Source organism: Entamoeba dispar, genomic scaffold (genome assembly GCF_000209125.1).
Source record: "Entamoeba dispar SAW760 scf_1105229460475 genomic scaffold, whole genome shotgun sequence".
Lineage (NCBI taxonomy): Eukaryota > Evosea > Mastigamoebida > Endamoebidae > Entamoeba > Entamoeba dispar.
In genome coordinates, this window is record NW_001854211.1 from 17,949 (window position 1) to 42,941 (window position 24,993).

The 24,993-nt window shown below is 24.7% G+C and overlaps 13 protein-coding genes across 13 annotated transcripts in view, besides 36 other annotated features; 2 read left to right on the forward strand and 11 right to left on the reverse strand.

The window, feature by feature from the left end:
* Positions 1-12: part of a sequence feature (AT_rich) that runs on past the window's edge.
* Positions 13-42: a microsatellite.
* EDI_009730 (uncharacterized protein) lies at positions 43-7,767 on the reverse strand (the record flags this gene model as incomplete). The annotated part of the gene is made up of 3 exons (XM_001737210.1): positions 43-7,182; positions 7,241-7,531; positions 7,588-7,767. The coding sequence occupies 3 exons, from the start codon at positions 7,765-7,767 to the stop codon at positions 43-45; spliced, it is 7,611 nt and encodes a 2,536-aa protein (XP_001737262.1).
* Positions 978-1,024: a sequence feature (AT_rich).
* Positions 1,615-1,664: a sequence feature (AT_rich).
* Positions 2,415-2,549: a microsatellite.
* Positions 2,773-2,810: a sequence feature (AT_rich).
* Positions 3,285-3,329: a sequence feature (AT_rich).
* Positions 5,198-5,262: a microsatellite.
* Positions 6,511-6,587: a sequence feature (AT_rich).
* Positions 7,184-7,235: a sequence feature (AT_rich).
* Positions 7,535-7,555: a sequence feature (AT_rich).
* Positions 7,742-7,852: a microsatellite.
* Positions 7,853-7,856: 4 nt separating this feature from the next.
* Positions 7,857-7,892: a sequence feature (AT_rich).
* A 5-nt stretch (positions 7,893-7,897) lies between these two features.
* On the forward strand, positions 7,898-8,770 carry EDI_009740 (uncharacterized protein; the record flags this gene model as incomplete). Its single annotated transcript, XM_001737211.1, has 1 exon — positions 7,898-8,770. The coding sequence occupies one exon, from the start codon at positions 7,898-7,900 to the stop codon at positions 8,768-8,770; it is 873 nt and encodes a 290-aa protein (XP_001737263.1).
* Positions 8,294-8,314: a sequence feature (AT_rich).
* Positions 8,764-8,820: a sequence feature (AT_rich).
* On the reverse strand, positions 8,802-9,743 carry EDI_009750 (ATP-binding domain-containing protein, putative; the record flags this gene model as incomplete). The annotated part of the gene is made up of 1 exon (XM_001737212.1): positions 8,802-9,743. The coding sequence occupies one exon, from the start codon at positions 9,741-9,743 to the stop codon at positions 8,802-8,804; it is 942 nt and encodes a 313-aa protein (XP_001737264.1).
* Positions 9,744-9,879: 136 nt separating this feature from the next.
* EDI_009760 (rap GTPase-activating protein, putative) lies at positions 9,880-11,861 on the reverse strand (the record flags this gene model as incomplete). The annotated part of the gene is made up of 2 exons (XM_001737213.1): positions 9,880-10,576; positions 10,630-11,861. 2 exons carry the CDS (start codon positions 11,859-11,861, stop codon positions 9,880-9,882), a joined length of 1,929 nt encoding a protein of 642 aa, XP_001737265.1.
* Positions 10,578-10,602: a sequence feature (AT_rich).
* Positions 10,805-10,825: a sequence feature (AT_rich).
* Positions 11,862-11,960: 99 nt separating the features above from the next.
* Positions 11,961-12,031: a microsatellite.
* A 63-nt stretch (positions 12,032-12,094) lies between these two features.
* Positions 12,095-12,487, reverse strand: EDI_009770 (uncharacterized protein; the record flags this gene model as incomplete). Its single annotated transcript, XM_001737214.1, has 1 exon — positions 12,095-12,487. The coding sequence occupies one exon, from the start codon at positions 12,485-12,487 to the stop codon at positions 12,095-12,097; it is 393 nt and encodes a 130-aa protein (XP_001737266.1).
* Positions 12,177-12,237: a microsatellite.
* Positions 12,349-12,422: a microsatellite.
* Positions 12,488-12,528: 41 nt separating the features above from the next.
* Positions 12,529-12,557: a sequence feature (AT_rich).
* Positions 12,558-12,771: 214 nt separating this feature from the next.
* Positions 12,772-12,958: a sequence feature (AT_rich).
* Positions 12,959-13,018: 60 nt separating this feature from the next.
* Positions 13,019-13,059: a sequence feature (AT_rich).
* Positions 13,060-13,191: 132 nt separating this feature from the next.
* Positions 13,192-13,237: a sequence feature (AT_rich).
* Positions 13,238-13,285: 48 nt separating this feature from the next.
* EDI_009780 (uncharacterized protein) lies at positions 13,286-15,301 on the reverse strand (the record flags this gene model as incomplete). Its single annotated transcript, XM_001737215.1, has 1 exon — positions 13,286-15,301. The coding sequence occupies one exon, from the start codon at positions 15,299-15,301 to the stop codon at positions 13,286-13,288; it is 2,016 nt and encodes a 671-aa protein (XP_001737267.1).
* Positions 15,302-15,352: 51 nt separating this feature from the next.
* Positions 15,353-15,395: a sequence feature (AT_rich).
* Positions 15,396-15,464: 69 nt separating this feature from the next.
* Positions 15,465-16,802, forward strand: EDI_009790 (uncharacterized protein; the record flags this gene model as incomplete). The annotated part of the gene is made up of 1 exon (XM_001737216.1): positions 15,465-16,802. The coding sequence occupies one exon, from the start codon at positions 15,465-15,467 to the stop codon at positions 16,800-16,802; it is 1,338 nt and encodes a 445-aa protein (XP_001737268.1).
* A 90-nt stretch (positions 16,803-16,892) lies between these two features.
* Positions 16,893-16,916: a sequence feature (AT_rich).
* A 30-nt stretch (positions 16,917-16,946) lies between these two features.
* Positions 16,947-17,357, reverse strand: EDI_009800 (uncharacterized protein; the record flags this gene model as incomplete). Its single annotated transcript, XM_001737217.1, has 1 exon — positions 16,947-17,357. One exon carries the CDS (start codon positions 17,355-17,357, stop codon positions 16,947-16,949), a length of 411 nt encoding a protein of 136 aa, XP_001737269.1.
* A 50-nt stretch (positions 17,358-17,407) lies between these two features.
* Positions 17,408-17,459: a sequence feature (AT_rich).
* On the reverse strand, positions 17,453-19,903 carry EDI_009810 (rap GTPase-activating protein, putative; the record flags this gene model as incomplete). The annotated part of the gene is made up of 3 exons (XM_001737218.1): positions 17,453-18,510; positions 18,583-19,465; positions 19,526-19,903. The coding sequence occupies 3 exons, from the start codon at positions 19,901-19,903 to the stop codon at positions 17,453-17,455; spliced, it is 2,319 nt and encodes a 772-aa protein (XP_001737270.1).
* Positions 19,904-20,011: 108 nt separating this feature from the next.
* Positions 20,012-20,036: a sequence feature (AT_rich).
* A 7-nt stretch (positions 20,037-20,043) lies between these two features.
* Positions 20,044-20,091: a microsatellite.
* A 3-nt stretch (positions 20,092-20,094) lies between these two features.
* On the reverse strand, positions 20,095-20,418 carry EDI_009820 (uncharacterized protein; the record flags this gene model as incomplete). Its single annotated transcript, XM_001737219.1, has 1 exon — positions 20,095-20,418. The coding sequence occupies one exon, from the start codon at positions 20,416-20,418 to the stop codon at positions 20,095-20,097; it is 324 nt and encodes a 107-aa protein (XP_001737271.1).
* A 543-nt stretch (positions 20,419-20,961) lies between these two features.
* Positions 20,962-21,007: a sequence feature (AT_rich).
* EDI_009830 (uncharacterized protein) lies at positions 20,991-22,688 on the reverse strand (the record flags this gene model as incomplete). Its single annotated transcript, XM_001737220.1, has 1 exon — positions 20,991-22,688. One exon carries the CDS (start codon positions 22,686-22,688, stop codon positions 20,991-20,993), a length of 1,698 nt encoding a protein of 565 aa, XP_001737272.1.
* Positions 22,308-22,354: a sequence feature (AT_rich).
* Positions 22,689-22,695: 7 nt separating the features above from the next.
* Positions 22,696-22,752: a microsatellite.
* A 5-nt stretch (positions 22,753-22,757) lies between these two features.
* Positions 22,758-22,802: a sequence feature (AT_rich).
* A 50-nt stretch (positions 22,803-22,852) lies between these two features.
* EDI_009840 (cylicin-2, putative) lies at positions 22,853-23,839 on the reverse strand (the record flags this gene model as incomplete). Its single annotated transcript, XM_001737221.1, has 1 exon — positions 22,853-23,839. The coding sequence occupies one exon, from the start codon at positions 23,837-23,839 to the stop codon at positions 22,853-22,855; it is 987 nt and encodes a 328-aa protein (XP_001737273.1).
* Positions 22,891-22,937: a microsatellite.
* Positions 23,211-23,388: a microsatellite.
* Positions 23,746-23,878: a microsatellite.
* A 62-nt stretch (positions 23,879-23,940) lies between these two features.
* EDI_009850 (uncharacterized protein) overlaps positions 23,941-24,993 on the reverse strand; it is a gene marked incomplete at both ends in the record, with an annotated part of 2,211 nt that continues 1,158 nt past the window's right edge. The window contains one exon of the mRNA XM_001733319.1: positions 23,941-24,993. This exon is cut by the window's right edge and continues 1,158 nt beyond it. Within this exon, the coding sequence (XP_001733371.1) occupies positions 23,941-24,993 (1,053 nt within the window).

The following is a 24,993-nucleotide window of genomic DNA, read 5'->3' on the forward strand; positions in this document are numbered from 1 at the left end:
GTTTTTATTATTAAAAAAAAAATAAAAAATAAAAAAAAGAAATCAATTAAATTGAACAAGATCATTTTCATTAACTCCTTTTGATCTTGCATATTCTAAAACATCAGGTTTAACATCTCTAATAATTTTAGAAGTGGTTAAATAACCTCTATCAAAAACACTTTGAATACCTGCATGTTCTTGTTTCATATTAGATTTATGAATTGTTAATCCTCTTTTACAAGTAAAAAGAGTACGTTGAAGTAATGAATATAAATTTAAAACATAATCAACATCATAATTTTGAATATTAGGTTTTTTAAGAAAAGTATCACAAATAGCACCTATTCCACCATTTACTTCAGCAACAAGAATACCTTTAAGTTTTGGTTGTAAAGACATAATATTAGTATCTTTATTTTTAAAATCTTCAATTGAAGTAGATAAATCTTCTAATTTATTATCTACATCATCAATACAACATTCAATTGGAGACATTACTTTTTGAATAATATTTTGAACTTCTTCTCTTTCAAGAACTGAAGGAATATTATGTTTTGTTTTATAAATTGTTCTAACTTTTTGAGTATCTTCTAAACCAGGATGTTTTTTATCTGTTTTACAAGTTTGTTCACTTACAAAAACACCAACTCCTGTAAAATTTACATTAAAATTATTTTGTTTTCTTCCATCTTTAAATGGATAAACATTAACAACTGTATAAAATGGAGTTGTAGATTTATCAATATCAATTCCTTCAATATTTGTTTTCCAATCAGGTGAAATACCAATTCCATTAAGATCTTTTTTACGCATTTCTTTAATTTCATTTCCAAATTCTTTTAATCTTAAAGGACTTCTATAAATATATTGTTTTTTATGATCTTTTTCAAATGCTTTTTCTCCATAAAATCCTACACAATAATAATACCAAATAAATGGTTCTGTAATTCCATTATAAAGAATATTAACTTCTTCATGTGCAAGTGCTAATTCTGAATAATTTTTATTTGAAATAAAATATGGAATAATAAAATTATATAAAGCAATTGCAAATGAATAAACATGTGCTATTTTAAATAATTGTACTCCATGTTTTACTTCATTTACTAATGTATCAGTATTTAATGTTGTTGAACCACTTTGAAATGATGGTTGTTTATAATCTAAGAAATCATTAGTAATTTCTTTTAAATATTCTACATTTAATGGATGAATATTATCTTTAATTGTACAATAAATAAAATGAATAATATGAACAATAGCAATTCCTGCTTCAACATAATTTCCTCTTTTTTCATGTTCATTTGCAATCATTTTAAACCATGGAATATGAATTTGTGGACAATCAATATATTTTTGTGCAATTTCTAATTTTCTTTCAGTAATTAAATCAATAGCTTTTTCACTACTTTTTTTAAGTATTTCTAAATCTGATAAATCTCTTAAAAATGATTGAACATGATTTCTTAATAATTTTAATTCTTCTCCAAATTTTTTATTATTTTGTTCATCATCTTTTATTCCATTTTGTTGAATTTCTTGTGCTGCTTCATTTTTAGATGGTAATAATATAATAAATTTTGGATGTTTTTCACAATATTCTTGAATTTTTTGAATATCTTCTTGATTTACATATTTATTATAAAATGGTATTTTTATATTTTCTATATTTTTAATAATTTGTGATATTTCAATTAATTGTGTTGTTGGTTCATCATTTTGAAATTGAAGTAATTGAACTGTAACATTAAAACAAAGTGCATATTCTTTTCTTTTATCTTCATATTCTTTTTCTTTTTGACTTTCTTTATTTAATAATCTCATTTGTCCTAATAATTTTGTTCTTAATTGAAGTGGTATTAATATTTTTTTTCCAAGTTCAATAAACATTCTAAATGATTTTTCTTTTTTATAATTTTCTCCATAATATTCTTGAATTATTTTATAACTTGAATTAATACTTTTAAATCTTTGATTTAATTTTCCTGCCATTCCAATAATATCTTCTATTTGATGTGTACCTACTACAAATTCTGTAACATCATTTATTGCAATTTCCCATGCATAAATTTTAATTATTTCTTCACTTGCTGATAATTCTTTATCCATTTGTTCATTCTCTTCTAATATTTGTTTTTCAAATTGATTAATAATATCTTGTATTTCACTTGCTTTTTTTAATACTTCTATTCCCATTGGTAATATATTATTCCAACTTTTAAATACTATATTCCATGATGAAATACAATTAACTTCATTTTCTTTTTTTAAAAATTCTTTATGATTTCTTTTTGCTATTTCTGTTATAGCATTTAATTTTCCAATTGTTTGTTGAAGTTTTTGTTGTGATGAAAGTAATATCATTACATTATCATTATTTGTTGCTAAATTATCACATGCATCATTATATAATTTATTTAAACTTTCTGATGTTTTTTTTAATTCATTTTCAAATTCTTTCATTTTATTTTCTTGTTCTTTTTTAACTTCAATTTCTTCTTTTTCAATATTAATTCTTGCTTCTACTAATTCTTTTGTTTTATTAATAATTTCTTTTAATTTATCTTTACTAATAGAAATATTTGATCCTATTTCTTTTAATTTTTCTATATATTCTTCAAATGTTTTTTGATGTTCATCTAATTTTTTACTTAATTCTTTAGCTTTTTCATTATATTCTTCTTTTTTTATTTGATATTCTCCTGTAAATGCAATACAATCTCTAATTGTTTCTAAAACTTCTCTAAGATAATTATTTGTTTTTAATTTTAATCCTGAAATAGTAATTTCTATTTTAACATTTTTTTCATATTTATTTAATAATTTTTGTGCTAATTCACTAACTTCATTAACAGGATCTTCTTTCCATAAATTTATTAATTGTCTAATAACTCTTTCTTTTGTTCTCCATTTTCTATCTCCACCATTTTGATCTTTATCAATTATTTCAAGAAGTTTTAATCTTCTTTGAATTACTTTATTTCTATAATTTTCAAATGCATTAATATCAATAATATCAATTGTTTCTTTTGTTTTTAAATTTTCTTCTTTTTGTCCATGAAATTTTTCTTGTGAAAAATCATCTCTTGCCCATTGTTCTAATGTATTTAATGATCTTTCTATTAATGAATTATTTTCTCCTTCTTTTGTTCCAATACTTGCTAATGCTGCAACTGTATGAATTCTCATACATTGTGTACTTCCTAAAATTTCATAATTTGTTCTAACAAATAAATAAAATACTGATGTTGCATTTATTCTAATATCTGGATCAGGATAATTACAATAATTCATAATTCCTCTTAATAATTTATATGAAAAATCTAAATTTTCTTTAAATAAATAATCTCCATATGTTCTAATTATTTTTCTTATAAATTGGAAAAATCTTTTAATATATTGTGCAGGTGGTGGTTGAACAAACATTTTATCACTTATAAAACTATTAATTTTATTCATTTCATCTATATCTTTTCTTTCAAATAATTCTTCAAATAAACATTCTACAATATCAAGAATAACTAATAATGTATCATCATAAATAATATGATCTCTTGTTTCATCTCTTTCAATTGGTGCTTCTTTTACATCATTTCCAAATATTTTTCCTAATTTTTTATTTCTTTTAGTATATGCTTCTGCACTTCCTAATCCTGGTGATGGTCCAAATAATAATAATTCTTGTGTATTTTTTTCATTTACTTTTGGTCTTTGTTTAATAATACTTTTTTCTTCTTTTAAATTTTCTTCAAACATTGAATTTAATCTTAATTTTTCATTTTCTGATACTTCAAAATTTTGTATATATTCATTAATTAATTCTTTTCTTATTCCTAAATACATTCCACTAATATTTCTATATTTCTTTTTATCATTATCATTTTTACATATTTCTCCTCCCATAAAACTAAGAATTTCTTTTGCTGAAACAAGTAATTCAATAAAATTCATTATTTTTGATCCTACTTCTAATGAAATATATCTTTTTAAAACTTCTCTATTTAAATTTTTTAATACCCAAATTAAACAAAGATAAAGATCTTGTGTTTCAATTGTTTTTAAATTTTTTTTTGTCCATATTTCTGTAATTCTTTCAAAATTATCTATAAAATCAAATAAAAATGGAATAAAATATTCTGCTATTCTTTCTTTTTTATTTTCAAATCTAATATCTAAATCACAAAGAATAATTCTTTTTAAAAGAATTATTAATGCATATTTTGAAATTTCATTATTTCTTGTTATTAATTTAATAATTGATGTTTCTATATTACTTGCAAAATAATGTCTTTCATTAATTAATGATCTTAATTCTCCAACACTTTCAAATAAATTTGGTTTAACCATTAATGGAATATTAACTTCATAAAAATATTCATATGAATTTAATACACTTATAAAATCAATTCTAAGTATTTGTGTAGCTAACCAACATTTACTTCTTTTTTCTTGACTTGGAATAATTCCTTCAATTTCTATATAATTTTCATTATTTGGTTCTCCTACAACTTCAAATAATGTTGTTGTTTGAGAATCATAACATCTTGATAATGTATTTATATAATTATTCATTGTTTCAAATCCAATAGTATGTGAATAAATTCTAATTAAATCATTTATAAATAATCCAAAATCTGAATTTAAATAAAATATTCCATTTGTTTCTTGTTTAGATAAACAAAGTCTAAGTCTAATAGTTTGAGCTAATGTAGTTCCTAATTCAATAATATCTGAATTAAATTGTTGGAAAATAGGATTTTCTCCTAATTGTCTAATTTTTTCAAGTCTATTATTTGAATCAAAAATACCTAATTCTTCAAGATATAATGTTAATGATTTAATAATAACATCAAAGAAAAACCAACAATATTCAACAGCAACATCTACAACAACAAGTCTTTGATCTGTAGTATCTTTTTGATATAATATTTTTTCAAAATACCATAATAAACAATTTGTAAGTTTCATAAAAATTGGTATTTGTTTTATTATTTCTTCTGTATTATCATCAATAGGATTTGTAAAATAATAATCAATATATGATGTTAATATATGATTTCTTTGTCTATATGTATTATGTGGTGCTTTTTCTTCTTTTAATAATGCTGCAAGTACTTTAAGAATATATGTTAAAATAACATCATGTTCTAATTTTTTACCATTTGAAAATTTTCCACGTGGTGTTTGAACTATTGATCCTTTTTGTGGACTTGTATTTATTGTTTCTTGTTCTTCTATTTTATCTTTTTTTTCTTCTGATTTTCTTTCATTATTTCTTTTAATTCTATGATTATTAAACATTCCAAATAAATTACTCATAATAACTGGGAAAAAATGCATTAATTGAATAACTGGAATATTATGTACTTTACTTAATACTTCTTCAACATCTTCAATTAAATTAAATGAACATACTTTATCTAATAATTCATATAATGATGTACTTCCTGCAAATATAGTACTATGAATATTAATATCAACTATAAGATATGACATTTTATCTCCTATTCCATCTCTTACTTTATCAGTAGATGTCATATATCCTGTAGTTCCATCATATGTATATACTGGTAATTTATATTCTCCATTAATAATTAATTTTCCTTGTTCAAATAATGGTCTATATGCAAAATATTGTAATGTTGTTTCTTTTTTTTGTTCTTCTGGAAATGTAACATCTTGAATTAAAAAGAAAAAATGATATTGATCATTAAGATTTAATGGTAATTTTACTTTAAATTCATCTAAATAAAAATCTATTTTATTTCCAATACTTACTGTAGTACAATTTGATGTTTTAAATATTTTATCTTCTTCTTTTCTTGAATAAAATGCATTTAATATATTATTTGGATCTTTTAAATCTTTATCTGTACATCTAAAATAACATGTTATTACAAATTTTGTTTTCTTTTTATCTTTTTGTGAAATTGATGTAATATTTAATTCTTTTGGTGTAACATAAACATTATTTGTAAAATCCATAAAGAAATTTTTATAATTTTCAATAGATGTAAAATCTTCAAGCATTCTAATTATTTTTCCTTCTGGATTACTATTTTGAAGAATATATCCTGATGCATCTTTAATAAAATATTCTTTTTGTATTATATCATGATTTTTATTTTCATATCTTGCTTCTTTTGTTAATATTTTTTTCATTGAATATTTCCATGTAATATTTAATTGTTTACTTTTATTATTATCACTTTTTAAAAATGTATCAAATTCTTGTTTTTTTTCAATATCTTCTCTATAAATTGGTAATTCTTTTGATTCAAATCTTGAATTATTTCCAATTAATATTTCTCCTAAATCTGTTACTCCAATTCCTAAAAATTGTTTATAATTACTTCTTTTACTTTGATTTTTAATAATTTGTGTTTTCTTTTTCTTTTCTTCTTTTAAATATCCTTCTTTACTTCCATTTGGATCAATTTCTGCATATTTATATATTAAAAGAACTCCTTTAATTTTATGTTCTGTTTTCTTAAAATAATCTACTCTCCAATTAATACAAAATATTCCTTTATTATTTATATCTTTATTATTATTTTCTTTTTCTTTTGAAAATTCAATATAATAATTTTCTGTTAATTTTTTTTCCATAGTAATATCATATATACAAAATACTCCAAATAATTCTTCATTAGGACATTCTTTCCTTTCAATATCTCCAATTTCTATCATCCATATATCACTTGTTGTTTCATTTGGATTCATTAATAATACTTCTCTTCTTCCACATAATGTTTCTTTTTCATCTATTGGTCTATACATTTCATCATAATGATCAAATAAATTTTTATATGTTTGTCTTGGATTTAATTGTTGTTTATTATCATCAATTAAAATTGAAATATTTGCTGTATCTTCTGTAGTTAAATCTTTTCCATATGGTTTTAATGGATCTTCACTATTTTCCATATTAACTTTTTCAAATTGTATTTTTCTTTTTTGAACTTCTGTTGTTTTATTAAAAATCATATTTAATACACTTTGTTGTAATGCTGGTAAATTTTTCATTTCAACTCCTTTCATTACTTCTTCTATTTCTACTTTTGACATATGTGGTTTTTCATTATGAATAATATTAATATCTCTTACATTAATTTCATTTTCTTTACTTGTTAAATTAACGCTCTCACTAATAATATCTTGTTCTATTTGACTATCATGAATAAAACTTCTATCATTATACTATTTTTTTTTTAATTTCTCTTTTTATATATTTCCTTTTTATTATAATAAAACAAACATTTTGTAAATATTTCGGTTTATCTTGGTCTCTTTGTTGAAATAATGAATCTTCATGTCGATAAACTGGACTATTATCTACTGATGATTTATTTATTAAATATTCTTGGTCAGTTTCAATATATTTACAAAACTTAATAAAGTCATTCATTTTAATTCTGTCTGTTTGCATAAGAACATTCGACATAATACTTTGAATATGTTCGTCTGTTAAATACATTCCTTTTTCATTTTGGAGAAATTCTCTTATTTCTTGAACTGTTAATTCTCCAAATCCGTCACTGTCGTATTGCTGTTTTTATTAATTTTTTTTTAACCTACAACGTATCTAAAAAAAAATTAACAAACATAAAATAATAAGGTCTGATTTGGATTCGGATTCGCTGAGGGTGTGGGTAATGATTCTCTGTCACTATGATATGATGTCGTTTTTGCTAAAGAACTTCTTGTTTGTTGACTTGTGTGATCAGAAAATAATTTTTCTTTTTTAAGACTAATTGGTTTCTTCCTTCTATCTTTTATACTCATTATTAATTTAGACTTTGTATTTCTTTTATTTTAAGTTTTCCTTTTTTTTTATTTTTTGTCATTTTAGATTTTTAATTTTTTCTTTTCAGAAAATTAAAAAAAACATAAAAAGTATTTTTTTATTACATAGATGGGAGATACTTCCCAAACACAAGTTGCTATTTGGTTATTAATTGGATTACACATTATTTCTTTTATTGGGGTAAGTGTTTTTCATGTAATTAACACAATGAAAAGTGATAAAATCAATTATCGAATTCATTTATTTTTTGTTTCAATGTATTTGTTTATAATTACAGTAATACTCACATTATTATTTGACTTTTTTGATTTAAAGTCAGATGGACCAATTAACTCATCTATTTACAATGTAATGTCATTCTTAACATCTTCTTTAAATCACTTCTTTCAATTAACATATTTCTTTGTTGCACTCGAAGTAATTAATAATTATATTGACAAATCACTTTATAACAAACCAACTCTATTTATTGTTTGTAGAAGGGTTAATCAAGTATGTTATGTGATATTATTTATTATAATTAATCCATCTTTTGGATTCTTTTTTTATGATTACTCTATAAAAACACAACCAGCAATTGATGTTTTATTTGATTGTGGATTTGTTTGGCAATATTATTGTGTTTTAACTATATTTTATTGTATCATTATGTTTATCTCATGTATTAATGCAATAATATTATCATATATGACAAAAGATGGAATAAGTTATTCAGGAATTTTATTATCACCACTCAAAACAATGGTATGTGTTGATATTGTTTCAGTGTTATTTTTGATTCAATCATCTTTAAGGTTTATTTCAAATTTTTATATGATAGTGAGTGCACAAACATCAATTCCAAGAAGTTTTACTGATGAATTTAATACTTGGCTTCAATTTTTTGTGATCTGTATAGTCCATTTCCCTACTATGTTTATACTGATCATATTATTGACTCCATTTACTAAAACAGCCAAATTTAATATGAAAGGATATTAAATAATAATTCATTAATAAAAACCATATCAATTTATTTTAATTCAATTTTTGGCATACCATTTCTCAATTCATTCATCATTTTACATGCTTGACAGAGAGAAGAACTTGATTGCATTCCACAGACTGTACATCGTTGTGACTTTTTTAATTGTTCTTTTTTTAATTCAGCTTTTGCTTGTTCATTACTAATAACACAATTGCGGATAATTGATGGATGTAAAATTTGTGTTTTTTGTAAGAAAGTACGAGCATTTCCTCTAAATGCTGTTCCTGCATATGTGCACTCAACACTAAAATATCGTAATTTCATATAATGAGCATATAACACTACCTCTTTTTGTGTCAAAAGACTAAAGGGTTTAATTCTGATAATCCCATCTTCTCTTTCTAATTCTCTTTTTAAGCTTTTACAACGCTCTAAACGAGCAACATCTCCTCGCAAAAAATTCATTAATACAGTTTCAGCAACATCATCTCCATTATGACCAGTTGCAATAACATTTGCTCCTACTTTTATTGCAGCCTTTTCAAGACATTGTCTTCTTAATACTCCACAATAACTACATGCATTCTTTCCACCTCTTGTAACAATTTCATCCATTGTCATTCCATAAGTTTCTATGTAAGAAATAATTTCTAAAGGAAGTTGTAAGTATTCTTGAAGCCATCTAACACACTCTAAAGATTTGTCTCTATACCCAACAATACCCTCATCAACAGCAACTAGAGTATACTTTGCACCAGATGGCCATCGTTTTTCTATTCGAGTTAACATTGTTGCTAGTGCAGTACTATCCTTACCACCACTAACGCCAATAACTATATGGTCAGTGGGATAAATTAATTGAAATTCATCAATACATTGATGGACTAATTTTTCAACACGATCAATAAAACATTGTTTACAAATTAATTTACCATCTGAAGTTTTAGTGCAAACAGGATTAGTGTCACAGAGTTGACATTTGACCATTGAATTCTTGTAATTTATTTAGATTTTTTTTTTAGGTTTTAAAACAAATAAACAAAAATTAGAAATAAGAATTCAACATTGATTCATTAAAACATCTAACATCCATTAATAATTATTTAAATGATACTTTTACTGTTTATTTCTTTTTTTGTGTTGAGCTAACTATAATTTCATTAATAAGTCCTTTTCTTGCTATACTTTGTGATTGAATAAATTGATCAACAAGCAGAGATGCTCGTTCTCCATTAACAAGTTTTTGCAATAACCAATCTCTAAAGGCTGAATCTCTTTTAAAATATTTAGACTCTGGAAATCTTGGTCTAAAAGCTTTAACAGTTAGTTTTGTTACAACAACAACTTCGTATAATTCTTTAGAATCAATTACAACAGGATGGACAACAATAAACACATGATTGAAATGTGAAACAAATGATGAGATATCAACACTTTCATTTCCTTCTTTGAAGATGATAACACAAACATCATTACCAATATGTCTCTTCTTATCTAAAAATTGATCATCTCCTTCAACATGTTGTAACATTGTCGATACATGAAACATTATTTCCATTTGACAAAATTCAGTGAATAATGATTGTGTACCAGTTGTGTTTGTAAGAACATCTAATCCAGCCTTATATTTAGTAAATCCTTTTAACTGAATTGTTTGACCAAGTAAATTAAAGAATTCCAAAGCAAGTGGAGATGATTCTTTATTTGATAAGAATTCGTTTTCTGAAACTTGACCTGGTGTTCCAACAACAATTCCAAATTTTTCTTTATTATTGTTTAATCTATCTTCAAGAAAAATAATTTTGTCTAACATTGTATTTCTATTTATTATAAATTTATTATTAAACTAGCTTAACGAAAAAAAAGAACAAACGGTATTACTTTTACTTTATTATGAGTATTAGTCATGAGCATAGATTCAATATCATCATCAATTGTATTTGTATTTAAATAACATTTAATTGTATTTTTAGGATTAAGAATAACTGCTTTACAAACACCTAGTTGATTGGATTCACCACAACAAACAATACAACTATCTCCAAAACTATAAATTTTTTTATTATTTTCTTTTGAAATGACATCTCTAATTGGTTTATCTAAATAATGTCTATTAAGAATTGGACACGATTCAACTATAGTATCTGTTATACAATCACAGTCATATTCAACATGAAAATTTTGAAAAGTTTCAGCAGTAACAAGAGTTGTTTGTTTTTCAGGATTTTCGTATTCAATAAAAGATTCAACATCAATATCCATTGATGTATACCAATCATCTGTAATAAATTCTTGACATTCAGGTGGTAATATTTCTGTAGGTGGTATTTTATTTACAGGAGTAAAAATAAATTTTAAAGAATAAACATAATGGTCAGTTTCAATTCTTTTAAAAGTAGTAAGTTTTTCTTTAAATGAAATAAAATCCGAATAATGAAATCCATTTTTATCAATAATTTTAATTTCTAAAGAATCTTCATTTTCAATTTCAAAATACATAATAAATTTATTATTCAGTATTTCACTTTTATGTTTTTTTTGATAATAACATAATTTTTTATTCCTTACAATAGCCCAAAACACATGTGAATGATTTCCTGTAATTTTTTCTGCAATAATTTCTAACCGAGATCTATTATTACAAACTGGCATTTTTTCTTCTAAATCACTAAATTTGAATATTACATTTGCTACATCTTGAGCTGAATTCCCTTCATAACATACTACTCTTAATATTCCTGAATATGTTAGTGATGGTGTTATTAATGGTAAGACATATGTCATTCTTTTATTATTTGGAATATTTTGAACTGGATATAATGCTTTAGCAATTATTTTATTATTTTCAATAATTTCAAAGAATAAAAGACTACCAAATACAACATCTTCAAGAAATACAGGTCGATTCCATATTGGATTAAGAGTATTTCTTTCAATATTTGATTTTACTCGAATAATATTTCCTTTATTTTGTTTTTCATAAACAATTACTCCTACTAAATCTCTTTCTCCAAACTTACTTGTAAGAGGAATATATTGAGCACAATACAAATTTACCCATAAGTTAATTTTTTCACAGGTAGATGGTCTTGGAGTTGGAGTCATAAAGTTGAAACACAAAAAGTAATTTCATAGTTTTAAACTATATTGCTGTTAACCCATTGAAACTTAACCAAAACTTCTTAGGTAAATTAACCAATCAATTCTTTATTTTTTTTTTAAATTTTGTTTTTTATATTTTTTTTATTTGTTTTTAAATTTACTAATTCTATTTTACTTAGAATATCAGAACATTTTCTGTTTATTAAACTTGTTTCTTAAATTCTGAAAAAGCAAATTTATATTAGTAGTTGCTCAATGTCTTTCTCTCCACACCTTTTTATTGGATCTTCTTTTAATTTTTTCTTAAAATCTTTAAAATTATTATTTCTTTTTGGTTTTTCTTCTTCTCTTTTTTTTTCTTTTTGTTCTGTTGTTTGTTCAATAAAAACTGAGTACCCAGGAGGTGGTTCATAAACAAATGAAGTTTGGATTTGTCGTGCTACTTCAATTGCTTTCTCTTTCCCTAACTCTTTTTCTATTGACTCTAAAACTTCTTTTTGTTCGTTTATTTCTTTTAAACGTTTTTTTTCTTTTTCTTCTTTCTCTTTAGCTTCTTGTTCTGCTAATTCGACTTTTAATCTGTTTTTATAATTACCAACATGCCACCGTTTCTTTGATAAAAATGACATGAATCTGTTTTTCTTTTAGTTTTTCTGAAAATCCTTAAACCAAATATATGAAAATATAATTTTTAATTATCACTCTTTTATAGTTCCAAATGGTTATTATTCTTTTTTGACTGGTTTTTTGAAATGTTTGTTGTACTACTTTTTATTTGGTGTATCAAAGAGTGATATAGTTTCATCAAAAAAATTAGAAGAAAGTTGATAATATATAAAACTAGTAATATACTAAATAGAAATCAAGTAGATTTATTGATATGACCAAGTGTTATGTTTATTTACTAAAAACCAAATAAATATGAATTTGATATATAAAAATATTCTAACTTAATAGTATTTTTTGTCTTATTTGTTTTCAATTAAAAATTTTATCATACTTAATTCTTAATAATATTTTTTGTTATAGTGAATAACATTAAAGTTAAGTTAATTGATATTATTATATTTAATTTTAATATAATAATAATACTTAAAAAAGAATGACTCATATTTCTTTTTCTATAAAGGCTATTTATTTTTAACTACTATTTCAGAGACTTTTTTATTAAAATTATTTATTTGATATTTTTTTATTATTACCTTATTTTTTATGTTAAATTCTCTTTAAGCTAAAATTCAATATACATAATGAAATAGTTTTGAAATTTTGTGCTAACTTTTTTGCATTAGTTTTAATGACGTTTTCTAATATCTTTAATTAATGATACAAGATTTATAAAATTTTAGTAATTTATAATTAAATTATTTCTTTAATTTGGTTATTGGTTTTGTTAATAGGAAAAAAAAACAATGAAACTAAAAAAATTAATTCATTTTCAATGGAAATTCAACTTCTGGGATATTTGGTTGGTCAGAACATACTTCAGGCATTTTCTTTCCCATATATAGTCCACCTCCATAATACCATCTATCAGTCTCTCTTATTCCTAACACTTGAGCAATAGACCATGCAGTTTCTTTTATATCTTGCATAATTTGAATATATCTACCATAAATCTTAATTGCTCCTACAAAAGCATAAACATTATCTCTGTTAATAGTACTCATTAAAATATCTAAATTTTCTAAAGCATCAGCAAAATCTACATAATCATCAAATAAAGTTTTTAATATTTTCCATAAGAAATTTTTATAATTTGATTTATCACTTTCACTAACAATTGGTTTATACATTTGAGCATTTAATACTTTTTCAAAATGATGAGTAAAATCATTTAAATAAGTATGTGCTGGGAATTGTGGTTGATCTTTTAATGGAATAGAAACTGTATCAACAAAACATATTTTAGATATCTGAGCAAGAACCCTATTTTCTGCACGAATTACACTGAAATAATTATCTTTTTCTTTACCACTTAAAATAGCGTCTTGTAATTCACAATATTTTTGCATAGCAACAGTTAATTGCCAAACTAAATTAACTGGGAAAGGAAGGCGATGAACATTATCTGCTTGTTCTAAGAATTTTACAAAATTATAAATTCCACGTAATCTTGGTTTAGTTCTTTTAAATCCAACTGATTCATTGGGATAGTCACATGAAACAAATACTCTAAGTTGATCAACAAATGGTTTAATATATGATACATATCTTAGTTCAGGTGAATGGGCAAGATAAGGTGAAATAAATGTAAATGATTTTTCAATTGGACTCCAATATGTCAATCCAACAATACGTCGTTCACTACCATTTTCTGTAATAAAACAAACTTTATTTAATTCTGGATGTGGGTAGATTCGTATAATTTTACCACCGCACTCTTTCTTTTCAATTCCACTATATCTATAGTCCCAAGTAAAAAATTTTGCTTTACCATCAGCAAGTCCTATGACAACAAAAAGATTAAAACGAGTAATTGCTGTAACTCGTCTTTTATTTTGTGCTACTTTTTTCTCTGTTTTAATATCATCTTCAGGTGCAATTTTAGTTAAAAATGTACCTGTTGCTGTATAAACTGATGCTCCACCAACAATATCTCCAATTACAAGAAAAGAATTATCTAAATAAATTTTAGAAATAGGAGCATCAGTGTATTGTAATATTGCTCTTGGGATTGCTATTGGTGTGTTATTTTTTAATTCACCACCAAGAGAAAATATGTAAACAGCATGTTCATAGGCAACAGCAACATCACGATCATTATGAGCTACACAAACATATTTTGTTTCTTTATAAGCTTGAGGAACATTTCCTTGTTTAACAAGAACACCATTAGACACATCATATTGTTGATAAAGAATGTTATTGATTTCATTATTAATAATAACAACTTGATTTTGAAATCCAAAAGAATATTCATTATCACATTGTTTGATAATACTACATGTTAATGGGAATGAGGTAAAAGATTTACTTGTATTAAAACGATCAATTACCATCATTTTAGAATAATTAAAGACAGCAATATATTCATTCCATCCAACTAGATATTTCGCAGTAATAAAATCTGGTGATGGGAAAAAATTTAAAGGGGCTGGATTAACATAATCCTTATTTGACCCTTGTTTTAAAAATTGAATAATTGATATTTTACGATCAGGATGAAGCATAAAAAGAGTATTCTCATGAAAATGAGTTGAAATAGGAGGAACAAGATCAATCATAACTCTCCGTGTTAATTCTGGGTGTTTTAATCTTTGATGATATTCTACAGATGAATTGTTTTCAAATAAAAAAACAAAACATGACTCATCATTTATGTACATTTTTTTACATTTATTTGATGATTGTCCAATGTAATCAGGTTTTTGAAAGGTTTCTCCACTTTCTTGTACGTTTTCAGGTATTTCTTTGTAAATAGTTTTATCAACTCTTTGCATTATGTTATTTTGATTTCAAGTTATCTTTTTCAATTTCTTAAAAAGAAAAACATATTTTTAATTTTCTGTTATTTATTACATTTTTTTTTTATAAGAGAAAAAATAAATGTTCAAACCAAACTATTTGATTTTTGAAATAAACAAAAACTACAAAAAATAAAAAATGGACGAAGATCACGATCCTCGTAATGAACAAAATATCTCAAAACAAAAATCAAAGAATCTTGAATCCTTTCAACAAGCGGTACTTATATACTTATTGTCACGAGCTGGTGTTACTGTAGAAATTAAAAAACAAAAAAAAAGTGCTGAAAAAACATATCAAATTCAACCAGTACAATCAATTATTTATAATGGTAATATTATTCAATTTGCTGATCGTATTAATGCACAAGCATCTAAAATGCTTGAAGAAGATAAGTCTGAACAAAGACTTAGAAGATATGAACGTAATAAAATTGCATTAGCATTTAATGAATTAGTAGAAATAGCTATTAAATTTGGATATGAATTTGGAGAAAAGAATACAAGAAAAGCACAAAAAACAGTTCGTATGAAAAAGATAATAATGGTTAAAAAAGATAATAAACCTATTATAGAACAAAAAGATATTGAACCCATTGGTATGGCAGTAAATAATTATATAGTTTCTCATTTTAATGAAGGAGTTTGCTTATGCAATGAAAATTTAGTTAATTATGTTAAAACAACTATAAATTCTCAAAGAATCAATATTACGTCAAATCCTTTTTCTGGAACAATTATAAAAGAACAACCAATCCATATGAGTAATACATTATTAACTATACCTAAAACACAACAAGAACAACCACTAATTATTCCAGAATCAATAAAATCAAGTGTTCCATCAACTAATAAACTTATTAATTCTATTAATGTACCTGTGTTAAATAAAACAACAATTATTCCTACAAATACATTAACAAATGATTCTTCTGGTAATCCTAATCAAATAGAATATAATGGTATTGAAGAAGGAGAAATAATTGATATTAACAATCCTATTAATTCACCTTCAGAAGAGCAAATTCAACAAAGTGATGCAATGAGTGAACAACCAATTATTGAAGATCAACAAAAAGTTCTTCTTGTTCCACAAGGCCTTTTTGTTCAACCTACATTAGTTTCTCCTATGGGTATTCAGAAAGAATCAATTACTAATTCTGATTTTCCACTTCCTCAAACTCAACAACCAATTAAAAAGGAAGAGCCTCAATTTGATTTTAACTCAATTCAAAAACCTGATATAGCTATGAGTCAAGATATTATTGGAAATGAATTAGGAATGAGTTTTGACTTCGCTGAGAATGAAATTGGTCAAGAAAATCTTAATAACATTGAGAGTCATGACAATCAAAGTATGACATTTAATTTCTCTACTGGAGATGAAGATATGAGAAATTCCAGAGATGCTGTTGATACGTTTTTTACACCAAATAATGGTTTTGGTAAATTTGGTAAAGGAACATTTTATCATTAAATTGTTTAAATGCATATTAATGGTTACTTCTCTTTTTAATGAATAAAACCTACTAATTTATGTTCAATTATATAAGTTTAATTTGGTTAGTTATTTTTATTATTTAAAAAATTTGATAAACTAATAGAAAACAATAGTTATGAATTAAGCAGTATCTTGCCAAGTACCAAGATCAAATCTATGTCTTAAATTCATATTACGAATTAATCTAAATTGTTCTTTCTTTGGAAGAGTTTCAATGATTTGTTTCATTTTTAAATGTAATTGAGGAAGAAGAGCTCTAATCTTTTGTAATTGTTCTAATTCAGATTTCATTTTAGTTAATGACTTTGCACGATCAACACGTGATGACCCAAGCTTAGCGGCATCTTCATTCATGTCATTGTCAGCGTTCATTAATAACTTTCTTTCCAAACCTTCTACTTCTTTCATTTTATCTTCAATAGTCTGTACTTTTGTTTTAACTTCTTCAATACCAGCTTGACCCATACCACTTATTTCACTTTGAGCATAAATTGCTACAAACAGTGTGAATAATAAAACAATACTTTTCATAGTTAAAATAATATATTTTTAAGTTCAGATCTTTTTTTTTTTAATACCTCTTTTATTTTTTGATTTTTTTAAATAACAAAATAATGAATAATGTTTTAATTACTTCGTTTGGCAAAGTTATTCATAATAGATTCTAACTGATTCTGTCTGATAGTTAATCTTTTTGCTCTGAAAGTTAATGAATTTTGTGCTGATCGTTCTGCATTAATTAATTTAGCAATTAAAAATTGAGAGAATAAATTACTGTATTTATATTTATCAGTTGTAATAAATGGTGCAACAGGTGCAACATCTTTTTTACAACAAATATTAACAGAATATTCATAATCTTCTGGGGCATTTTGTTGTGTAATATCAAACCCAACAACTATGAATGCATGATTAAATTGTGTTTTAAATGAAGAAATATCAATTGGTTCAGGAGTTCCTGCATATTCTTTGAAAATTAATACAACAACATCATTACCAATATGTCTTTTTTTATCTAGTTGTTGATCATTAGTTTCCATGAAAGGAAGCCATGTTGAAATATGAAAAGCTATTTCTATATTACCTTGAGAGAATGTATTTACAATAGTATAATCCCCCATTAAACGGTTTTTAGTATCTAATCCTCCAACAAATCCTTGATATCCAAACAACTCAATTTTATTTCCAAGAAGATTTAAGAAATGTTCAAAATAAGAAGAACCTTCTCTATTATTAAAGAATTCCATTTCTTTTGTTTGTCCAACAGCAGCATATAATACACCAAATTTATATCTTTTATAAGTGAAAAAATTTTCAAATTTACATAATGCATTGAACATTGGTTTACCTCTAATAGCAACTGTTGACTTTTCTTTATATTCAGGGAATAACTCTTTTAAAATTTGATGATCAGTTTTTCCTTCATAAATCTTTCTTGTATCAGATCGTTTTGTTCTCATAATTACTTTCTTAATATTCTTATCGTCAGAAATAGAAACAATTGCTAAATCAGTGTCTGTATGAATAATATAGTTACTATGATCTCCTTCAGAGAAATGTTTTTGATAATAATAGGAACATGCTTGAGGATCGTGTATATTAGTTTTTAATAACATATCAAATTTATGTGTTGTACAAGTAAAGAAGTTTTCAACTTTAGCTCCCATTGGTAAGTTTTCAATATCTATATGTAATGGTTTACTTTTCATAATATTATCTGTCCAAATTTCTGTTGGGAATAAAATATTTTCAAAACATTCAGCTGTAGTTCTTATTTGTTCTTCACTCATAGAAGCATTAGCATATTTTTCTCGAATTATTTGCATTAATTTTTCCATTTGACCTTTTTCTTCAGCCACTTGAGACAATGGTTTTCCTTTATAAACTTGACCAATATTTGCACCATATTTAAGAAGCATTTCCATTACATCAGTATTTCCTTTCATTACAGCTGAATATAATGGGAATATTCCATTATTTGTTTGATGATTAACATCAGCTCCATAATCACATAACATTTTAATACTTTCAAAATCCATTGAATTTGCACATACATTTGTTAGTGCAGTTTCTCCAGATGAATTTACTTCATTAATATATCTCATTGTATCTTCTTTTGATCCACTACCACTTTCAAGTAATAATTTTAATACCTCATGATAGTCTTTTAAATTTTTATTTCTACAAAGATAATGTAATGGAGTATTCATACGTTCATTTTTTAATGCTCTATCTGCCTTTTTGTCAAGTAACATTTTTATAATTTCAATATCAATCTTTTCTGCTGTTAAAGCCTTATGAAGTGGAGAATATCTATTTTCATCACAACAATTAACATTAGCTCCTTTATTAATTAACATCTCTACAAGACCTCGATAAGATTTTTCACATGCATAATACAAAAATGTTTTTCCATTAGCATCTTCATCATTAATATCATATTTTCTTATGTATTTACTTATTTGTGTTTCTGCTTCTTTTTCTGTTATAACTTTAACCCCTTTCATTTTATCGATTATTTGACTTAATTTTTCTGATTTTGGTTTTATTGGACAATATGCCATCCAAAAGAAAAATGAACCATCAACTAATATTGGTATCCCAGGAGCGCTCTTTAAAATAAATCCAGTTGGTGATGGCTAAATTTATAAGAGATATTTGTTTAATATTAGTAACAGTATAAACCACTTTAAACAAACTGAAATAAATGCTGCATCTATTTTAATAATTTTAGGATATAATACACATACCATAATCCTTGGTACCTCAGAGAATGGTGTCGAAAATGTTACAGAGTATGTATCATTTGAAAATGAACTTTTTTCAATTTTTCCACAACAAAAAAATTCTCCTCGAGGTGGAAAATAATTTGCTAATGCATCATACTCTTTTAATAATCCTAAACTTTGGTTATATCCTTCTTCATATTTTTTGACTTTATTTCTTAAATCTGTAATTTCTTCTTCTAATTGCATTTTCATTAAATTAAATTTATCTTCATCAATATACTTTTGTGGTGCTGAATATGAATAATCACTTTGACTATCTGGAGTTTGGTGTTCTGCAACTAACGACATTTCTTAGTGTTGATTTTATTTAGTTCTTTAAGTTCTTCTTGATTTTTTTTTCATTGATCCATTTCCTTTATTTGTCCTATCTTTAAAATATATTGTTCTAAAAACAGGAATATTTATTTTTTAAATAATTTTTGTTGAATAAAACAAAAAAATGAATAAGAATAAAAACAAAAATGAATAAACATAAATTTTTAAGCCGTTATGATTTTCTTTTTTATTATATTTGATTGTTGAACCCAATATTGTAGTGTACTTGGACATAAATCTGAATATAATTCTGGATATGTTTTTTGAAGATGATTTGTTGCATGTGTTAATCCTAATTCTTCTGCTTTCTTTATAGCTTTAATTTTTAACTGAGGATCCCATCGTTTCTTTTTGTATTTACGTTCTTTAATTATGTTTGGTTTAGTACTTTCATCTCTCTCTGTTCTTGGTTCTGTACTTTTATTACTATTTGATGAAATCACATAATACTTCTGACAATCAACTGGTGTGAATTGTGAAAGAGACATCAAGAGTGATAACTCAAAGATTATAACAATCTCATTTTACTGTCTTTCATTAACTAACGAAGCAATTGGAATAATTGAAGGTCTTTGGACTTTAAACACAGAATGTTCCTAGCTTGTCTAATCTTTTCCATTACATAATATTGTTTATTCAATAAGGACAAGTTGTAGTATTCCACCCAATCAGATTAAGAAATTTCAGATGAAATTCGTATGAAATCAAACAAAAAAAGGTTCTATGTAAACTTATAACTTTATCTAACTTATTATTCATCCCCTCAGAATAAAACAACTGACATACAATATTGTCATTTAGACTATATTAATTCTTAATTGAAGAAGATATTAGAATCAATCTCGAATGATTTATTTTTATAAACTTTTATATGACACTGATTTGTTCAAGTCATCTCTGAGTCTGAGGTCTTCGACAATCTTCTTGTTAACAATCAGAAAATGAAATCATTGAAAAATTCAGGAACTTAAAAAGAGAAGTTTTTATATTTCACAACAAAATATTAATTATTCTATGAAACTAAAGATATCAATTAATAAAATTATAATAAAATCAAAAGTTATTTTTCTTTAAAAACTACATGAAAACTAATTATATCCTTTTCATCACATCTTCTCAAATAATTATGATAAACAACATAATAATTATTCTTTTCTGGATAAATTGGAATAGGAAAAATGGCTGTGAGGTTTGGTTGTTTAACATAATTCTTTTTTGGTAATGAACACATTGATATTCGAGTTGCTGGACAAACAAATACAAATGGGTGTTTTGTATTATTTATTGTAACAAGATAATTTGAAACAAGACCTTTATTTTTAATAATTTCTGTTTGAACATGGTGATATGTTTGTTGGTCAAAGACACTTTGTTCAAATGGATAAACATACACTCGATAATTGCACTTCATATTTAATCCTTCATCATCACAATCAAAGACACAACTTATTGGATTTCCTCTTTTTTTACCATCAACAATTTCAATGAATTTTTGTTTAATTTTTATAACAACTGAATCAATAGTTGAATGAAACAATTTTTTAATTTGGAAATGAATAGGTAACTCATTATTATCACTTTGAAATTTTTTATGAATATCCTCTTTTTGATCTGAAATAGGTTGAATTGGTTTCTTTTTTTCTTGGTTTTCTTGAGACTTCTTTTTATTTATTTCATCTGATAATACTACAGATTTATCATATGACTCTTGGTTATGTAACAAAGAAATAATTTGTAAATTTTTATCTTCTCTTTCTTTCATTTGACGGTCCATTTCTTTTTGTGTTTTGAGAATCATTTCATCCATTTTTTGTTCTTCTTCATTTGTTTCATTTATAGTAATTTTTTCTTTTCTTTTAAGATTATTCTTATCCTGTTTATCATCTATTATTTTTTCGTGAGCAACTAGTCGAGATATAAATGGTGACCTAAAACCAAATCCATTAACATCTCTATTCCTCAAACACAACTTTTGAGTATCACATTCACTTCTTGATTTTAATTGTCCTAATGGCTCATTTAAATAACTTCCCTGGAACCGTTCAAGTATATCTTTTTCACCTTCAATTTCTCTTACCACTGCCCCACTTTTTGTTGTTGTTTTACTAACTTTAGCTGCATTAGTATCTTCAAAGAGTACTAAATCATTTTCTATCTCTTGGACTATTGGTAATATACTATCTTCAGATGAAAGTCTTTCTTTTGAGTTGTTAGTATTATCTAAATCAACTATTCCATTTATTTGTTCATTTTGTTTCAAAGGATCGAATGAACAAGGAACATTAAAAAATTGTATTAGTAATTGTTTAAATGAATTTAACCATTTACAAGCTTCAGAATCATATTGATTAAAAATTTCAAAGTAGTGTTGAATATCAAAAATTATTATAGAATAATAATTAAATAATATATTTAAATAATTATCATTTAACGTACATAATGCAACTGTTTTATTACACCAATTAATAAATTTATTTTGAATTGTTTGATCTTCAAACTCTTTCATAACAATTTCATTTTTAAATTGAATATCATTTTGAGTATATTTATTTTTAATAACTTGTATTAAAAAAAGAGTTAATCCATTAAGAAAAACACTTTTCATTTGATACTGTTTTTGATGAAACTCAGAAAGGATAATAAACAATTGGAATGTATTTTTCATTACTTTTTCTTTAATACTTTTATGTTCCAATTGTTCAATAGTTTTTTTTAATGTATTATGGTAAATTTCATTATGTTGTGTTTCTTCTTCCATAACTTCCTTTTTATTTTTTCTTTTATTTTTCTCTTATATTTTAAATTATTAAATTTATTATTATAAAACTATAAATAAAATTTTAAAGGAAATTAATAATAAATTTAATTAATTCCTGTTGTTCTATTCCATTCACTCCATATTTACTTAGCCTATCCTTTTTTCTACTTCTTTGCAACAGAAGAGAAATCCATCATCTCAACTTTCTTTCTTTTTGTAACTTTCTTTTCTTTCTTTTTCTCTTTCTTTTCTACTTTTTCTGTTTTAGTAATTACTGCTTCTTCATCAGCTTTTTGGTCTTCTTCAGTTTTTCTAATCAATTCATCAAGATCAATAACACCTTCTCCTCCAATTCTATTATGCTGCATTCCAAGATAGGCAGCCATGAAGTCATCATCGACTGATCCCTTTCCTCCTTTCTTTTTAGGAATATCACTAATTTCAACAATTTTACCTTTCTTTTTTGGTTCAGGAATTGTTTCATTTAATTTACCTAACTCATATTTATCATCATCACTATCATCTTCTTCCTCTCTTTTCTTTCCCTTTTTATTTTTCTTTTTAGTAGTTTTTTTAACTGCTTTTTTCGTTTCTTTATTGATTGGTTGTTTTTTTTCTTCTTCTTCACTTTCTTCATCACTACTTTCTTCATCTTTTTTTCCTTTTTTTGACTTTACTACCTTTTTTGCTTTTTTCTTTTCAGCTGCTCTGTTCAAGACTTCTTGAGTTTCTTGATACTCTTTCATTGCTTCATCATACTCTGCTTTTTTTTCTTTTTCCATTGTTAAGAATTTTTGTTTTTGTTCAACAGATAATTCTTTCCATGGTTTGTTTCCTAATTCAGTATCAGCTTTATGTAATTGGAAAGCTGTGGGTGGTGGTTGTGGTTTTGATTTTTTAACTTTTTTAGGTCCTTCTTCACTTATAACTTTGTGTTGTTGTTTTTTATGTTCCTGGTGTTGTTTAGATTCAGCACGTTCTTCTTGTTGTTTAATTTTTTCCATTTTCTTATTGTAAGCGATTTTTTCCTCTTCAGTCATCATTTCAAGCTTAGCCCTTTCTTCTTCTTCCCTTTTCTTTTTCTTTTCTAATTTCTTTCTTTCTTTTTCGTTGATTACTTCATCAATTTTAACAGTTTCTTCTTCTGCCATTTTTCTTTGTATTTATTAAGTTTCTTTTTTTATGTTTTTGAAAAACCCTGATATAGGTTTATTTGTTATTAAATACGGAGATATAAAACAGAAATACTTTTTTAGTCATTTTCATATTTTTCAGGAAAGTACTGTTGTTCACTATTAGTTGAATTTATTCTCATACACTGAAGTAGTTTTTCAGCGTATAATGGATATTGATTAAAACAATATTCTATTTGACTCCTTTTTGTTTTAAATGTTAAGAACTGTGAAGAAGTAATAATTTTTGTAATTGTTTTTTTTAAATAAGGTTCAATATTTTTAAGATCGAAGTTTGTTATAGCATCAATATTATCTTCTATGAATATATTAATTTTATCAAATTCATTGGTTATAAGTTTTGGGATACAAGTTTCAAAGACAACACTTCTTATTAATGAGAATTTTTGATTGTTATTTATCCATATTTTATCAAACATCTCTTTAATCTCTTGTTTTGTTAGGTATTTGAGAATGTTTAATACTCCAAAACTAAATGTTTGTTTATTTCTTTTACTCAGTTCTCCCCAACTGAGCCATTCCAATTCAATTTTATTTTCTAATTCTATTATTGGCATAACACTTCTTCCTCCTTTTGGAACAATTAATAAGTGTATTTTTTGTTTATTAAGTTCTTCATAGTCAAAAAAATTATTCATTCCTTCTTCTAACATTATTACTGCTTCACTACTAATCTCATCTCGTTTTTTTATGTAATTAATCCAAGGAATAATATATTCTTTCATCCATAAGTTAATACTCTTTTTATTTAATCCAGGTAATTCTTGTTCAACAAATATTGTGTTATATTCAAAAACTAATTTTAATTCTTCAATTTCTGTTTTTGGTAAACAGCATAATGAAGGAATTTCTTCACCATTTCCAGTAATACCACAAATAATCCATGACATTCTACTTTCAATATCTAACCAACTTTTCTTTTCTGATATTGTTAATACCTCTAATTCTTTTTCATAAGTTTGTTTTCCAATATCAATAATATTTATAAAAAGTGATGGAGAAAGGTTATTTAAGAGGTGTTTAGATTTATTAAGAAAATTATTTACTTGTTCTTCTTCTAAAATGGAATTTTTTAGTTCAATTTCGTTATACCTCCAATATTCATTGACTCC